This window comes from Mycteria americana, chromosome 11 (assembly GCF_035582795.1).
Source record: "Mycteria americana isolate JAX WOST 10 ecotype Jacksonville Zoo and Gardens chromosome 11, USCA_MyAme_1.0, whole genome shotgun sequence".
In the NCBI taxonomy this organism is placed as follows: Eukaryota; Metazoa; Chordata; class Aves; order Ciconiiformes; family Ciconiidae; genus Mycteria; species Mycteria americana.
This window is the reverse complement of record NC_134375.1, coordinates 19,112,165-19,130,225: the sequence shown is the minus strand read 5'-3', so window position 1 is coordinate 19,130,225 and position 18,061 is coordinate 19,112,165. Positions and strand designations below refer to the sequence as shown.

General features: G+C 41.2%; 1 protein-coding gene across 1 annotated transcript in view; it reads left to right on the top strand.

Moving 5' to 3' along the window:
• Positions 1-18,061, top strand: part of PTPRG (protein tyrosine phosphatase receptor type G) — a 412,947-nt gene that overhangs the window by 83,124 nt on the left and 311,762 nt on the right. Inside the window, exon 2 of the mRNA XM_075514168.1 lies at positions 9,243-9,347. Coding sequence (XP_075370283.1) covers positions 9,243-9,347 — 105 coding nt within the window. The remainder of the gene's footprint in view (positions 1-9,242; positions 9,348-18,061) is intronic.

Genomic DNA, 18,061 nt, shown 5'->3' with positions numbered 1-18,061 from the left:
TGATCTCATGCCATGCAGTGGGAGCAGCTCTGTTGGCTTCATAAAGTGCCTCGCTGTTCTCCATGTGAATGAAATCAGCACTGTGCCCTGCGTTTTCTGCTGAATGAATGCTGAGCTTGCTGCTCCTTCGGTGTTAGAGGCAGGTGAGTTTGAAGGGATGCCTTGGAGTGAGGACTCCATGCAGCGTCAAGGCCGAACTCTTCCCCAGGAGAGACGTGGCATGCTCTTAGGCAAGAACGGAGTCTCCCTCCCTCAGACTCTGCAGAAGCTTAGCAGAGAAGGCCCTGGTTTGTAGATATATGCTTGTCTTTACTGATGTAATGCAAAGGTGGTTTTAATGGGATGATGACATGAGTAACTGAAATCGTAGGCTACCTATGGGGAAGCACGAATGTGTCTGGCAAGATGGCAGCCAGCGTGGGCAGAAGTCATGCACAGAGCAGGTCTGCATCATGAGGTCCTTGCTATGGTTATTTGCATGAGTCTAGTAAATTTTTTTTTTTTTTTTACTAAGATACTACTTGTGATGTGACTTAGGGGAATCTGTTTTGAAAATGTAATAAGGCTGTACTACGACAAATGCTGGCAGTGGATACAAGCAAAGTATTTCCAGAGCAGAGAGCTGAAACTGGTGATTTTGCATGAGTTTGTGTTTTTGTGAGTATTACTGGGTTTAGTGAAGTGAAAATGGTACGATTCTGCATTAAACAAGGAATTGAAGGTACAAAATACTCCATTAAGGTCACATTTATTTGCTATTCAGAGGCTGCTCTTCTAACATTGTGCGTGCTGCAGCACCTGATTATGTGAGAATGAGACAGGTGGTTCCAGCCACGGTGCTTTCTGTTGTAAAACCCTTAAGGTTTAGGTACTTGCAACAAGGCAAGAAGTGAAATGAAGCCCCCTTTTGCCATTGTTAGTTCGTTGTACAAACAAGTCTCCATTATACATGTGTGGCTTATACATTTCCTGGATAAACCATGCCATGAATGAAGAGACCAAGATGGCCCCTTCTCGGTGTGCCTGTGCTGATGGATTCAAGTCCCTTCTGCACACGTACACTGTGCTGCCTCTGGATTCCAGCTTGTTCCAAGCTGGGCTTCAAGCTTCCCCTTGGGGAAATAGCGCAAAGACATTGGAGCGGGCTGTGTGAGCAGTCATTTTGCCCTGCTACCTGGGTTTTCCTTGCCTTGGTTCGCTCTGACCAGGCTACCCTAGATATTGGAGAATTGAGTTGATCTGTTTTCTCCCTAATATCTGCTGTGATTCAGTCAGCGCTGGCTGAGAGAGCATCAGCTTTCCTGTGGAGGTCAGCCTTGCTTATGAACCTCTGCTCTGAAGTTTTATTTCTGTGTTTGCATCATGCATTGTTATGAATAAAATTCAGAGGTGACATGACCCTTCTGAAGTACAGCATGGAGAGGCGATGAACAAGGATGAGGATTCCTCCTTTTAAGAAATGCAGATAATGATTGTTAACAGAAGTCTGAGGGACTGTGAAGGATGCATGGACCAAGAGTTTTCAAGGTTACAGAGTTTTCAGGTGCTTCCAATTATTTTTCTGTCTGACTACCCAAATCAGAAGTGTCTGAAAGGAGTCCGGTTTTTAGGATGTAATGTGCATTAGTCGTCTTTAAGGCATCTCAACTTAGATGCCTAGAATACCAGTCTGTTTGAAAACTTTATCTTAAAGGTAAATGGAGTGTATTTCTGCATGCAGGGAAGCATCAGGGAACAGTTCAGTGGGATAAAGGTTTTATTCTGGGTTTGGATCAAACACAGCTAGTTTTGATGTGTTTGCAGTTCTCAGTAGTGGGGGATGAGTGTTTCTGAAGCTGGGGTCCTCAAACTTTGTTCCACAGCTATCGCCATTGCACGCTCTTTGCAGTGTGACATGAACAGCAGTCCCTCCATCCTGGAGGAGAAGTGCAGTTGTCTGGGCTATTTTTATTTTTTTTGCTCAGCATTTCTGCATTTTCTCAGGGGAAAAGATAACAGACTGTTTTTTGTTTTTTTTTTTTAATGACATGTTGCTCACACACGGGTAGATTTGAGCTCATGTACTGCAGTCTGAGAACCCTTAGTCTAAGGGTATTCCCCAAGTTCTCTGGCAGAAGCTTTGCTGCAGGGCACTGTCCTCCTGGAGGGGTGACGTTGCAGTTGGTTTAATTTGTGTGTTTTTATCTTGAGATGGAAATTGTTGGCACTGTTGGTTATCTGGCTGACTTTGCTTATTCCTAGCAGAAGTGCTGCAGGTGATGCCAGTTGACATCAGTGGTCCAAATTCACCAGCTATGTCATATCTTGCACAGCTGATGCCAGCAGAGTGTAGACCATGAAAATGCAAAATCAAGCCCTTTCTAATCATCCGGCAGCATCTGTCTGTTCCTGGCCTCCCAAGCTTCTTTTTTCCGAGTCCCCTTAATGGGGCATCATTAATGCAACTTGAAGTTGTCTTAGTGTCTTGCTAATGAGCTTTGCTCCTCTTGCTTATAAAGGCAGGCAGGCTGAGAGAAGGATCCATGGGAACTCGGAGGAGACAGGTTTGCTCTTCCTTGGGAGGGCATCCGCTCTGCTGGAGAGCAGTGATAGCACTGGGCACTGCACTGCACTTGTGTGTCCTTGTTCTGCTTTGGCATCAGGCTTGCTCTGAAGTAGGAGGTTTTCCTGTTGCCCTTAAACTCCATTCCTTGTAATGTAAGAAAAAGACTGTGCTGAAAATCTGTTTTCTGTTGCTTGTCTGCATCAGCTGTAATGCTTTGGGACTTGCATTGTGTTGATACATTGGAGTAATAGAAAATTGCATTACGCTTAACTCGCTGGCTTTGAACTCAACAGGTTACCGAGGGTTAATGCTCCTAGTGACTGGTGTATTTGTGTTTGGGATAAGGGCTTTTAATTCCGCTAGTTAATTTAATCCCCACAGTTTGACAGTGTGTTCCTTGGACTATTTTTCATCTTCAAATTGCAGTCTGCTAGTTAGTTCCTGTAAAGGCCTGCTGTGCTCTGCATTTATGTTCTTGTTCTTAGGATTTGCTCTGTTACCACATCATCTATCAGGCACGTGAACAACAGAGAATGAATGCTGTGAAAAGTCTCTATGCCATTTTTAGGAATGGACCTGTGGATTCTGCTCATGCAGGAATTAAGGGGCTGCCTGGGTGACTGTCATCTGGGAAAGGGATATACATCTCTTGGCAGACGTAGCATCCGGGTGTCTGTTATTTCACTTAGTAGCGAGAAACTTGTGATTTGTAACCCCCATATTTCATTAATGGAAAGCTGTGAAAAGTGCATGTGCGTTCATAGGAGAATAGATTTTGTCTTTTATCTGATAATCAGAAGAAATCTCTGCAGCATAATCAAAGGGAGAAGTCTGATTCAGAATATAATTTGTTGATGCTGTCTGACCACCATATGTTGTTTTAACTTTCATCCTTCTTTGGCAAGATATAAAATAATCTGCAAAATATGGGAATCCATGGCTGGAGAGTCTGTTTAAAAGTAATGCACTATCAAAATGGATTAGCTGTGCCTGAAATATTTCTAGATTTATTTGCTGTCAAAGGGTGGTAAAATATTTAAAGCAAATAGCCTAGTTTTGTTTAGGGAGCTGTCCGTGAAAGAGCCTAGAGAGATGAATTTAACCATTATTTAGTTTAATTGTACAAAAATATTTTAATTGTTTAATATTAGAAATTTATTTCCTACCATGGTTTTTTTCTCCTCTCTTTTTCCCTTCTGGCCCATTTGACAACGTTTATTCTAAGAAATTGCCTGGAAGCCTAAACTCTTTTCAGCAGAGCGTGTGTTACAGTGCATAGCATTGCAGTGTCTTCAGCTTACCTGCTTCTCTTTAGCACGGTCCAATTAAAAATACAGTAAATGCACCTAGATAAAGATGCTGTTTTTTCAGTGAGGCTTGCTTGAAGCTTTAGGCTTGCAGATGGCCAGGTGTCTTGGCTCACTGATCTCTTAAACTCAATTTAAGAGATGATACAGAAGCCCTTCAGGTAATGCTTCTGTGCCCCCCCCCCCCCCCCCCCCCCCCCCCCTTTAAAATGCAGTGTTGTGCAATCTTCAAGAAAATAGTGGTTTTCTGGTTTTTGAAAAGTTTCTTTTCTACAGACATTGATTTGATACAGAACTAATTGCTAGCATTCCCTCTGATTTAGTGCTTTTTTGCTACACACTAACAAGATTTTATTTTTAATCCACCTGCTTTAAGTGTTTTCGTGGTGTGACACTACTCCAGATTCCAATAGTCAAGTCTCTTGTCTCCGAAGGCTGGCGTGTTTTCCAGCAGCAGCACCAGGTTGAACTACATCAGTTAAGAAGCACGTCCACATTAGGAACTAGGACTAAAACCAGTACAACTGCTAGTATAGCCCACAGTGGCAAGTCACAGAATGATTATGACCTGGGCAATGTGTGTACCTTTGACTTTGTACCGTTTTAATCGGAACAGCTGAAAACAGATTTGTGTGCAACCCTCGTCTTCAAAGAAGGCTTAAAAGAATCCAACTTTGGCACACAATCTAGTTAATCTACCATCATAACTAATGATTTCACTATTCAGACATAAAGTATCGACCTTAAAGGATTTTTCTTACATAGCTGATGGCTTGATACCTTTTAAACACTAATGCCGAGGGTATAATCTCTCTGAATAGTATAATAGCTTTATATTTAAGGTAGATTGGGGATAAAATTTTGTGTTTTCATGTGAACTATGAATACCAGTAAGGTATTCAGGCAGGAATTACCTTATCGTACCTTTGAGGGCACTTACCAACTAATTTTTATTGGAAAGTTAATACATTGAGACAGAGTGAATGGAAAGCTGATCAGAATGCTAAGGCATATCCCAGCATTGCATTGCTTTTGCTGTCCGCAGATATGCGGCATGGGTTGATTCATTTAGCACATCATCTAAAATCATGTAGCGTTCAGTACCGATTAAAATTATATGAAATTGTGTGTAAGAGATTTCTCCATGTTAGCTTTGAAGGATCCTCTATTCCTTGCAGAAGTAGTTGTGATAGGCACAGCCCAAGTCCACTGACTGCAGGTGTTACGCTTCATAGACACCAATACTGCACCAGCAGCCAGAGGAGTTACTCAGGATTTAATTTCACGCTTGTGTATCTGAGTGTAAGATTGGCCCCCTTCTCTTTTAATCGTGTATCTGCAAGTCTCAGACCATATATTATGGTATTCATTACTCCTCTGCCATCAGCACTGGCGTAATGTATCAAATGAAACCTTGCAGGGCAAGGGCTTCTGCTGTCCTTTCTCTTTCTCTCTGCCTCCTGCTGTGTGTGTGTGCTTATATTCCACCCCACCCCTCTATCTTGGCTGCTCCATTTTGAGCCTTCCTGGAGCATGTTCCTGCCCCTCCTATTGTCCCGATTTCCACTTCCCCAACTTTTCCAGGCTTCTCAGAAGAGAGGAGCCTGCCCGTGTTTGCTCCGTGCGGGACCAGCCCGTCTAATTGCTGGCTTTTCTCCAGCATCCAGTTCTGCAGGAGTGGAGCTGTTAACTGTCTCCAAGCTGAAAAAGACTTGTGGAAACCTGTAGCAATTGGTGCTAATATAACTTAACTTTCTTAAATATTTTCTCCAAAACTTGTTTGGATGTTAGAAACACTGGAAGATGTCAGTTGAGTTTGAGTTGCTTATTTGCATGTATAGCTTCTGAAACTGTGGGATTGGAGCATTTCACAAAAAGGAGAAAATGTGCTCTAATGGCTGGAGCTGAACAAAGTATTTTAGCTGTATGTATTTTCAGTGAAAGCAGCAGATTCAGCGACTCTGAGATGCCTATTAAATTTTCATTGGTGGTGTCAAGTTGTTTTGGTTGGAGTACATCCCCAGCCTCCCCCCCCCCCCAAATCTGGAAAAAGTAACGATTCTGCCTGAAACATAAGATGGGTTTGATATATGAAACACTTCTTGTTTTTGAAATTACTTGAATGCTTTGGCTCTTCCAAACTTCTATCTGAAAAGCTATTGTATGCTCTTGCACCTCTTCAGTAGGAGAGAGTCCATTGACCGCAGTTGACACCACAGAACAAAAGCACCATGAGATTGAGTCTGTGGTTTCCTGATGACTTTACCAGTAGAAGATATTGCCAACAATAGCTATTTGTTCCCACAGTGTTTTCTTGGAGTGTGTGTGCAGCCCCATGCCGAAATGCATGGCTGTACTGTGAACAGGGTGGGGAACTGAGCCAGCTTAGGGAAGAAGGTGGTGTCATGATTTTTGATAGAGGCGGACCATTACCTTTCCAGTTCACAGCATGGCCAGAGATCTTGACCTATCATCCTTTTCCCAGAGTTTCTGCAGCTATCCAGTAAACGTATATCTTCTCTAAATTGCTAATGACTACTGAATTATTGCACATTTGTAAGGGGGCTATTGTCATTAATGTTGGGCTGCCTAACAGTGATGCAGGATTTTATTTAGAACAGGATGTTCCAATTTGTTTCTTTTTCAGTCCTACAGAAGATATTTAGCAGTATAACCAGCAAGTTCCTTCCCACAATTCTCTTGACAAATACTTCAGCTCCCCTCTTGGTTTGTAACATCCTTTTAGGTGGAAATAAATTTGTGTACAGCATGGCTCTTCACCATTTATAAGTGTAGATAAATGTACAAATCTATTAAGTGTCTATGCAGAAAACTAAAACTGCATATTTTCACAGGAATGTCAGGTTTTTAATTGCACGATGCTGACTGAAGCAAATGTTCAACTTCACATTAAAGTTAGGCATTCATAAAGGCTTGGATTTGCATAATTTAATTTTCTGCACAGAGGATACTGAAAATCAATGGTATGATTCATAGCCATACCATGGTTGCCATGTGTCTTTTTGACGGTTCAAGCTAGGAGTACAAAGGGTTTTACAACTTCAGATGTTTTCGCGCTAAGAGCCTTTTTTCCTTCAAAAATATAGATTACTTAGACCTAGTTTCTTTCTTCTGCTGGTAAGGCACACAGAAGGGCTCACTGAGCAGGTACCTGCAGGAGTACCTTATTCCTTGGAGGAGGCAGGGTGAAATCTTCCTTCTGCCTGCAGGAATCAATTTTTCTGGGCAACAAAAACCCCACAACTATTTGTCGCCTCTATGTAGAGTATGCTCGGAAGAAAGCTGCTGTTGTCTTTCATTTTGTAATAAGGAGGGACTTCAGGTGTATTTCTCAGCATATGTGATTTTTAAGTGAATAATTGGGCCATTTTTTTTCTGACAGCCTTTCCAGCCATCCACATAGGTTATTTCTATGTTCTCTTCCTTGGGATTTTCATGGTCTCTGATCTTTGATCAGGTTTTTTTTGGTTTTGGTTTTTTGGGGGTTTGGTTGGTTGGTTGGTTTTTTTTGCCAAGAGGGTTTGGGTCTCCACATCCCTTACCTGTTCTTTCCTGTTGAAATGAGTGCCTGTTGCCTCCCAACCAGGTAGACACATTAAGATAAATCAGAAGAGGAAAATAAGGTACGTAATATAGTGTTGCCTACAAATCCTGGTATTCCTGATGTATTCTAGCATTTCTAGTTTGCAGCCTGGAGTGAATTAGCATTTAGAAAGTTGCCAAGAAATCTGGAAAACTCATTCAAATCAGAGGCTCATAATAAATTGCACAATTAGTACCTTTGCTCGCACAAGAGAAAATTTGGCAGGGGCAAACCTGTAATGCCTTTCCTGAGGTTGTGTGACTTTTCCTACCACTTCAGGATTCCAAAATCTGCAGAAATCCATGATCCACGTTGCAGAGCGAAGGCTGTCTATAGAGCTGTTTGTTTGGCATACATGGGTAGCCCTCGACACAGCATGCTCTCTGCTACTGTTGTACAAAGCGGGTGTCACCCAGAAGCTTTTCTCAAGGGAAAGCAAGCCAAATTCTGAGTTACTGGTGCTTGATGTTCAATAAAGTCCTGTTACAAGCTTTGTTTCAGCCCAGCTGTAACTAGCCTGGGAACAGAAGGGAATAGAGTGCTTGGTGACTGCATATGGGTAGCAGTGCTTTACATGGTTTTCTAAAGTTTTAATTTGAACTATTCAGCTAGTTTCCTACTGATCAAATAAGTGGTTTGGGATCAGTTGGACTTAAATTTCCATGGAGCCAGTTGGTGCATACGTGTTCTTCACATTCCACGTCTGCAGATCTAAGTGGGGTTTTTTTGTTTGTTTGTTTGTGTGCGTTCATTATAGCACAAAAGTTTTCGGCTGTAGTGATCTGAGAAAGGTAGTTGAATTTATTACAGACTTTTTACTGACATTTGTGAATTCACACACCTCCAGTTTGATTCAGTCAGATGCCTAGAAACAATAAGCAAAAAAACCCCCAAACAATCCACGTCCTCATGGAAGCTATGCATTCCTTTCCAAGAAAAAAAATTATTATATTGTTTGAGGTATAAAAGAAAAATCCTGGGATGCAATGTAGGATGCGTTCCTTTCTGTTTTGGTTGATGAGTTTAATTCCTTCTAGCTTGTGAAGTTTTACAAAGATTTCTTCATTACTGGCCTCTCCCTTTCGCGTCGTAAGGCATTGGTATTGCACGCGGGGTATTTTGACATATGTGCCCTTCCTCTGGCTAGAAGGCAGTGCTGTGTTTCTGCCTTGCTTGAGCCGATCATATGGGGGATGTTACTCGAGCCTTGCTCGTGTTGAGACTCTTACCCAGCACGCTGTGGGCTCAGGTCTGCAGGCTGTACATGGAGGAGGTTCATTCGGTCCTGAGTGAAACTGTTCTATGTGGGATTTTCAGATGTGGTTTAAAATAGGTGCAGTTATGAGAACCAGGATAACACTGTACCGGCATATTCCACGTGCTTGCATCTGTATTCTTTTAAGCATCTTGATAATTTTTGTGTTGGATTACAATTAGTAGTTTGGTGGTCACTAGCAAAGTAAGCTATCTTTTGGGTCTAGACAGAGAAAGTGTGGTCGTACGTCATGGCTCATACTTGTTTGCTTGCGTATATCAGAATTTCCTTACGGAAATTACTGGAGTTATGCAGGTATCTGCCAGGTCAGAATAATGGCATCAGTGAGTCCTGGCTTCTGTGAATCAGCTTTGGATGGTGGGTTTTCATGGGTGAGGAACATGCCTGCTAAATTTTCTTTAAGCAATGCCAAGTTTGTAGTCTCTGCTCAGGAAAGATTTAAGCTTCACAGCATAAACTCCAGGGAGTAAATACCACTTTCCTAATGATTCCTGCTTCTTCTCTTCCCAGCTCTGACTGAAGGTTACGTTGGCTCTCTGCATGAAAACAGACATGGTAGTTCTGTGCAGATACGGAGGAGAAAGGCTTCGGGGGATCCTTACTGGGCGTACTCGGGTGAGTTGACTTCTTCAGAGGACTGAAACATGAAGTATCTCCAAAATCAAATTGTTTACTTGCTTTTTGTTGTTCTACACTCAGAAATACTTTAAATTAGTTTTTACAGTGTATTTTCTTCTGCTGACTTCCTTGCAAACTCCTTCTACACACATCCTCTCCTTTCTTGCGTTCCTGCCATTTACCTGCAGGATTTGCCTTATTACTCTGCTCCTTCTCTGTTTTCTTTTAGTTTCTTAACACGCGCTTAAAAAGACATACTCCCACAAACTTATCTTTACTCTCCTTGTCCAATCGGTACGTTCCCAAGCTCACCATTTGCTTACCCTGTCAAGCCTTCTAGGAAGGCTGTAAGTATCCATATATACATCCAGATAGAAATAATTGTAAAATTTCTAGGGGTTTTTTTTGCGCGCATATATTTTTGTGGTAGTGTATAGCGACGACTATGAGACCTGTCAGTGCAGCATCACATCAGGATGTGTGATGCTGAGAAGGTAGGATATCGGGAGGGTATTTTATTGTTTATCCCACTGCTCTTAAGTCTTATGGAAAGCCTGATGTGTCTGCACAACTTTGAAATGCCACAAATGAAAATATACTTCAGAATGATGTCTTTGATGTATGGTTTAATGGTTGGTTCAGGTCTAGAAAATTCCAGGTCTGTATTTGAAGTTGTTACAAAAGCCAACAAGTTGAAATCATGTTAATAGCGATGTTGACTGTATGGAAGAATGTCTAATATCTAGAAAGTTCTTATGAAGATTTCAAGCATCGTAATGAACTTGTGCGTGCTTTTTTGGAAGATCTGAGATGCATTTCAAACATTTGGTGCTCGTCCAAGAGGAATGTTGTGCAGGCCTAGTTTTAGCTGAAGGAAAAATATTACTTTCTAAGAAGTCTGAATACTGATACCAGATAAACAGGCAAATGTTAATTTTTGACTGCCAACTCCTCTCTTTTATACAGACAATAAATTTCATTGGAAATGAATGATTATAGGTAAGCTTAGAGGTTTTTTTCCATTAATACACAAACTACCAGATGTCACAAGTTTTTTCTATTAGATCTCAAAACACAAGCTATCTGATTTGCAAATGAGGTCACGCAAGTAAAATAAATCTAAACATTTCAGTAATGTAGGACAAATGACCACTTTCTGTTAAACTTTTAGATTATCAGAGGGACAAATATTGCCACAAGATATACTTCCATATTGCAGCTTAAAATAACTTTTTTAGATTTTGAGCCTCTAAACTCATAAAGAGTAGAAATAAGCAAATAGAGGAAAAACTTGTATGTTGGAATGAATGGCCTGTTCGTATCTGCTGTCTTGTGTAAAAATATTACAAGTGCCAATTGGCAGGTTTATTTTGTTTCTGTTACTGAAAAATGTATTTGGAATATTCATTGCAGGTAGTTAAATGAAAATGTTTTTAAAAAGGTAAAATGCTAGTTGAATTATTCTGTGGTCATATGTGTCAAAACTCTTTGCTTGAGTTACTGGACTTTTTTTTACTAGTCCTGATTTAAAAAAAAAAAAGGGGGGGGAGGACCCCCCCAAAAAAACCCAAACCAAGCAAACAAAGCAACAAAAACCACAAGCCCACCACACACCAGTTTATGCATAGACAGTTTTCCTAATTCTGTTTTTGTGATGGTGGTGTTCTTCCTTTATGAGTAATATCACTTGTTCACCCCTCCAAAAAAGCTTTTACCACCCACGAATCCTTTTAGATTTATGTCAAAATAAAATGTATCGTCCTGATGTGTAATTATACCTTACCTTTTGGGGTTTTTGCATCCTTTTGTCTATTGATAAATCTCCTGCTTCTATGAGGAAAATAGCCAATCTGTTTTTCAGAGAACAGATAGTGACTTCTCAGCTGTCAATCGCATGCCATTCTACCTGATTAGTGCTATCTAATTAGAACCTTTTTGTCACTATTGCTGATAAAAAGAGTAAATTAGGAAATGGAAAAGGTAGAAATGATATATCTACCAGCACTTGTCAAGAACCAGAAGAGGATATAATATTGTTTTCTCAGGATGCTTTGTCAGGCTACTGTTTGAACAGAGTGTCTTGAAATGCCCTTCCAGGGGAATGTGGCTTGGGACCAAGACTTCTGGCTGCAGAACGTGAGTCTTCCCCAGAGGTTTCTTCACCAAAGGTTTTGTGACATGAAATAGAGGTGTGAACAAACAGCCCAGGTACCGCGTGTCCCGGCTGTATGGGTTGTGCACATACTGCATCTGAGCAAGCCCGTCCTGGAAGCGGATGGAGATCTGGTGTCCCCCTGAGCCATGCTGTGGTCTCTGCCTGCAGGGAGGAGCAGCTCTGCCCTGCTGAGCGCCTGGGGATCTGCGTGAGAGCTGGAGGGGCAGGGCCACGTGCCGAGATGCAGGCAACGATTCGGGTTGTGTCTGAGAGGGAAAAGGCAAAGGCAAGTAGAGGCTTGGCAAAGACATGGTTATTTCTAAAGGAATATTCCAGGGTTGATGCTATGTCTTGCAGGAGGCTCAGTATTGCCAGCATCTCCCTGAGAAAGGGAGGAAATTAAGATGAGCAATTAGGTGGGGAAAGGGGCCCGTGCTCTGTTAGAAATTGGATGTTTCTACAGGCTGCTGCTTTGTCATGTCTTTTCATATGTGGGAGTTTCTCTCTTTCCTCCCCTCACTTGGTTCCTTCCAGCTCCACGTGGGATTTTCAGCCAGTTCAGCCTCCTTTATCTGATGTCTTGTCCATATTTGCTCAGTGAGGGGGCCAGAGGTAATGAAAATGCCTAGCTTCTGTGTTCAGGTTGAAGATGGGAATAAATGGTGGGTGGCAGAGCCCAGATGCCAGACAGATGTTTGTTTCTAGCTGAGCACAGTGAGGAGGATGATCATGTTATCTGTTTCTTTCTCCTTGCTTTTCCATTCCCCAGAATATTTCCCAGGAACCCTGAGCAGGGCTTGGCTAAGCAGTTTATGTACTAACAACGTTTGTCCTGCGGGAAGGGTTTTGGACATGACTAGGAAGTTTACATCAAATGAGCCTACAGAGAGCAGAAACTTTGCTCTGCAGTAAGCAATTAGTCTGTGTCAATGGTTTCCAAGCTCTTTTACAGACCTTATCTGGTAGGCTGTTTTCCTTCCCTATCCTCAAACGGTTAGGCCAGCTCCCCTCCAGTTAGTTGTACAACATCTGCTGGCCCAGCCCCAGCAATTATAGGCAGGGAAGAAAGTTATGCTAGACTGTGTGCTGGTGAATTTGAAGCTTCTCCTAAGTGAATTTGCCAACTGGAGTAAATAAGACCAGGACAGCTTCTGCCAGCTGTCAGTGGACAGCTGTCTGTTGAACCCCAATATTGACCAGCATGCTCGTGTCTCTGCTGGGCCTACATTAGGCTGGACTATGGCTTTATATTGATTTCAACTGAGCTGTACTGATTTATAGCAGCAGAGGCTTCTCTGTGTATTTATGGCTGTGCCTGCCTGCTTGCAGAGCTTTTGTATTTTGGGGCTTAAGTGTTCTGTAATAAATCCTGAAGTGGGGTTGGAGAGGTCTGAATGCAGCCAGGCAGTTGTGGTTTTCCTGCCTGGGGGTGAAAAAAGGGCACAGCCGTACTGCAGAGAGCCCTCAAGTCTTTATCTTCCACAGGATATATCTGTCCTAAACTGTGCTTATAGAGTAATTCCTCTGTAGCCTGTAGCAAACACTACTGCTGCTCCATGCTCTTGTGGAGGGTGAATGGTCCAGGAGCTGGTTTAAACTCTGGAGATCAGGAATTTTCCCAGTCTCATGAGCTATCTATGGCATTGCCATGTACTGCCTGCTAGTATTGCTCCTTTCAGGCACAAGAGTTTAGAGAGGATAAATTTCAATTATCGATCAGGAGTCAGACAACCCCTGGGTCTGTAACATTTGTATAAGGCACCTGCATACCTAAATGTCCCTGCGACAGGACCCCGTGAGCTTCAGTGCCCTGTGCTCATACTGCGTGTGCCCTGGACAAAGCCATGGAGCCTGCACCACAGAGCTCTCGCTTCGCTGTGTGATTGTAAAGGAAAGGATTTTTAAGCCTTATAAAATAAACCTGTTGTCTACAGACACAATTGTGACTGTAACATTTATTCCAGTTCAGAAATAAAACTCGCAAAAATAAAGACTAGATAATTAAATGAAGAAAGCCCATTTTAAATGGATTCTGTCAAAAAGACAGAAGGAAACACAATCAGCCTTTCAGAAGAAACTTCGTTAACTCTATGCTAGCAGCTCTTTAAACCAAATTCAGACATGAGCAAACACTGAAAACAGAAGACTAACTTGTCTTTAAATAGGAACTGCAAGACCGAACAGAGACTAAGATCTCCTGGATGTTCTTTTTAGGATTTTTCAGCAAGCTCAAACTACATTTCTAGGGGGATTTCTCTGCGCGTGTGTTTTCGTGTATGTTTTGGCAAAGTATTTATTCCATGATCGTGTCTTACAGTTTGCCAAAGACTTCCTAAATTGCAACTGGCCCCATTACTTGCAGTGTAACGGGAATGTGGAATAGGCGCAGCACAGTCAAAGCAAGAAGTAGGTGTGGATCCTGAATGTGCTTCAGTGCAGTCTTTTCTTTTCACAATAATCTTTTCTGTTTAGTCTAACCACTGAATGGACAAGTTTGAAATTACCTTTAACACATCCTTGTAATTGCCACAGAACTAAGTATGTTTCTAACACCTGTAATAGTGACAGATAGTAGTCAGGTGCCTTGTCATCAGAGTGGAAGCATTTTTGTAAATATATAAGCTGTTTTAACAACAAACAAAAAAACCAAACCAACCAACCAAAAAAACCCCCCAAAAAAACCCAACCACAAAAAAAACCCCTGAAATAAAACTTGAAAAGAAATCCTACAGAAATATGCAATTGAAACATCTACCAGATCCAGGGCTTTCTCACTGGCCCTCCCTTGTGTGATGTGTCCTGCTTCATAGAACACAATATTCCAGACATTTAAAGATGCCTCTCAAGGTCAAGTGTTGCATCTGTCAGTGCTGAGAATGCTTTGCTGGTGACCTGAGCAGACCCTATTTTGCCTTGCAGTAGCCCAAAAAATGGGTAGTGAGAGGGTCAGGACTTTAGGAGGAGATTACAGTATGAGATGCTGACCCAGATGCTTGTATCTTAAGTGATAATAGCTCTAAAGGGCCTATACCTACTCATATGTGGTTTTCTGAAAAACTATTATGTAAAATTAATGTGACAATCATTGCATGAGATTGTGGAAAACCAGAAGTGGCTATGGGGAAATATTGCTCCTTACTCTGTTACTCAAATCGGGAAATTACTCTTGAAGTCTTCAGGTATAAGATGTGATGTCTAATTATTCCCAGTAATAACATGTGTGATCAGTGGGTATGGAATGGGAGGCTGCGCTGTCCTGGGGCAGGAAGTTGTAGGCAATGGTGTCTTTGTCACTGGAGCTTCCCAGTTGAGCTGTGGTGCTGGCACTGGTGGGGCTGTGTACCCTGCTCTCTTGAAGGCTGTTCTGCTGATCAGCCCCAGTGTTGCAAGCTGACTCATTCAAGGAATACTCTCTTTTAAGTAATCAAACCCATTTGGGCTTCTCGGAGAACAAAAAAGCAGACACTGGCTGAGGACATATGTGTTCTTTTTACTTGTTTATTTAACTATGGCTTTGTAAAGAGAACCCTATGTAGAAAATGCATACAGTTGTTTTTTCTCTTTAATCTTATGGTGTATTCAAGGCATCTCTTTCCTCTTCGTACCTTTGATCTCTCATTTTCTGTGTGAAATTATTAGCGCTACTTATGATGCTTCTGTTCTTTACGCGTGTCCTTACTGATGTTTTTTTTCTGTATAAAATGTTGGATCCTTTCTCTCCAAGATTCGGTGCGACTACCATGAACGTTAGTAGAAGTTAATAGAAGAAAAATAGGCTCCACAAGAGTAGGGATGACCCTGTGAGTGGGGAAAAGTGTCGATTAAGAGTAGGAACTGTGGCCACGCTGTCATGCTAGTGGATACTATCAGTGTGTGAATGCTTTGTCCTACAACACTTAAGAAGTTATTGCTGTCCTTTAAGATGCTATCATCTAAAATATAACCGGTGGTGAATATAAGAATTGAGTGTTCTTCTCAAAAGCGATTGCTGGCATTAAAACAGGAAAGATCAGTAAAGGTTATTTCCTGAAAGAATAGCAAATGGTGTTAACTGTGATGAAATGTAACTTGGTGATGTCCTTTGTAAATGTGTGAATTTCTCTCCCTTTGCTTAGATTGTTCTCGTTAAATAAGCTGCTAAAGTGAATTGGACAGGAAATAATCAGCACATAGTAAGGAAAGCATCAAGACTTATTGAACTGAGAGATAACTAATGGCCTATTTGCTGTGGTCAGTATTTCACTCTTTCTGTCTCTCAGAATAATAAATCTTGATATTGACCAAAACTCTGGCATACCGCATGCACGGTTATCATTCCACTGTAGGAGTACTCATCTCTGTTAAATGCAGGATGGTCAAAATGGGCAGGTTCTGGCTCTCTCCCTTCCTCACTCTCTTAAGCTAACTTTCTAAAGAGGAACGAAGCTGAGAGAACTAGGAAAAATATTCCCATTAATATCTGATCTGATCAGTAAACTGAGCTTTGAATATTTTAGCTGTGTTCATCAGAGATGAATGGTAGTCTTCACTGAACCCTGCTGAAACCAGCTGTGATGCATTCGTTTCCATGTGCAATCTTCTTAGAGTAACAGTTGTTCCAGAAATCAATGCTATGCTCTTTCATAAGAGAAACATGGAAAACCATAGCTTGAGAATTTGCTGTTACTATCTAAGCACGAACCCTGATTTTTAATGTGCACAGCTAAAGCAAGTGGTATACTGCTGTGTGTTTTGTCAAATAAACAGGACATACCATCTGTATATTTTGATTGTTTGTATGCTGACGGTACTGGGTCATGAGTCTTCATGTCCATGAGCTAGGCACTGTACAAATGTGCGCTAGGCACGTACTTGTCTGCAGAATCTGTATCAAAATATGCGCTTACTAGGAGGATGTCAAGGAGAATGCTTTTTATCTTTCTTTAGCTATTCTGCGTTGTGAAGTAACAAAGATGAAATACTATCTTTTGGTTTTCTTATGAGAATGAAGACATAAGTTTTCAAGTTCCTATCCCTGAGAACAGGATATATCTTCCTAACCATAAGCTAGTGTGAATAAGGAATTCACAATCACATATTTGTGTTGAGTATTTAACATTAGCAGTCCTCTAAGGAGAGCCAGCCTTGCCAGAAGCAATCCAAGTAGTCTGTATCATTTTTACTAAGCCATGTTGCTGGGGAGCACAGCTCTGATTGAGAGTCTTGTCATTTACTTTGTTTGTCTATTGGCAAGTTTCTAAATAATCTGCTAAGAAAACCTCAGATAGTAATTTAGTTTCTACTTAGACACAGACACGATTTCCTTATTGAATACCATTAATACTGTTTTCTCACTCTTCTTGCCACCTTTTCTCGTGTGCCATGCTTACAGTTTATTCCAAGTACTGTCATAGTCAATCCTGGTATCTAGTCTATAAAATGAAATGGTTGACTGAATTTTTAAATGTTGGACACGGTTATGGTGAAATTGCATATTTTGTTTTTTTGGCAAGGTTCTTTCTGGAAGTTGATTGTTTTTTATGACTTAAATACATTAAAGCAAATCTCTTGTTTTTTGAATGCTCTGAATTTTTTCTTTACTGTTTTTGAGTAGATAGGCCATTGGCAGATGAACAGCTTTGAGAAGCTTAAATATAAGAGGTGCAAAGAACCAGACGTTCCCTCAGCTTTAATTCTTTCAAGAAATTTTTCCCTACCACAGCACAAAAGTATAAAATAACTACAACAGATGCTGGATGAAATCTTCAGCGCTTCAGATACAGTTGTTCCAATACTACATCAAAGTATTTTTACTTCGCACTGCTGCAGTCACAGCTCTGGCTATCTACGCTGAAATGAGGAAGCACAAAGAGCTGCTTTTGCTGGGGAGGGGGGACCTCTCACTTCTTTAAATGTACTGTGGTTTTTGTTGCATTTTCTTTCAATGTGAACACTGAGACATTTGTAGAAAACCCCTGGAATGACAACAACCAGTGCACTGTTTCATAAAACTGAAAGCATGCTGAACTGCAGCAAAAAGTTATCAATTTAGCTGATTTCTAGGCATTGAAATAGGAAACAGTATAAAATATTTCAAGCTCTTTAGACGTGAAAACATGTGAAATGCCTATATTTTAAACATACAAAAGAAAGATGGAGTATTTGGGTAGCAGCTGTGATACAAGCTCAGCAAATGGGCTGGAGAATACACAGAAGGTTGGAGTCTGCTGTTGCCTTGAGGTTCTTGAATGATTGCAGTAATACATTGAACTTCCAATCTTGATTTCATATGTAGCTGAACACATCTAGGAGAATAACAATGGGGGAAAAAAGTCTGCGAACAGCAAGGATACTGCAGTGGGAAACAAAGCAAGCAGGGAAGCTCTGAATAGTCTTGTAGTGTGTGGATTAAAAAAAAAAAGTAGCTTGGCACAAACATTATTGCAATAGTCCAAGCATGAAATAATCAAGGAATGAATCAGAATTCTAGTTGCAGGGTATAAGTGGAGTCTTTGTATGAAAAGGCTGAGCAAGGCTAGTACTGCAGTTGATGTAGTAGACGTAGAATTATTTTTGC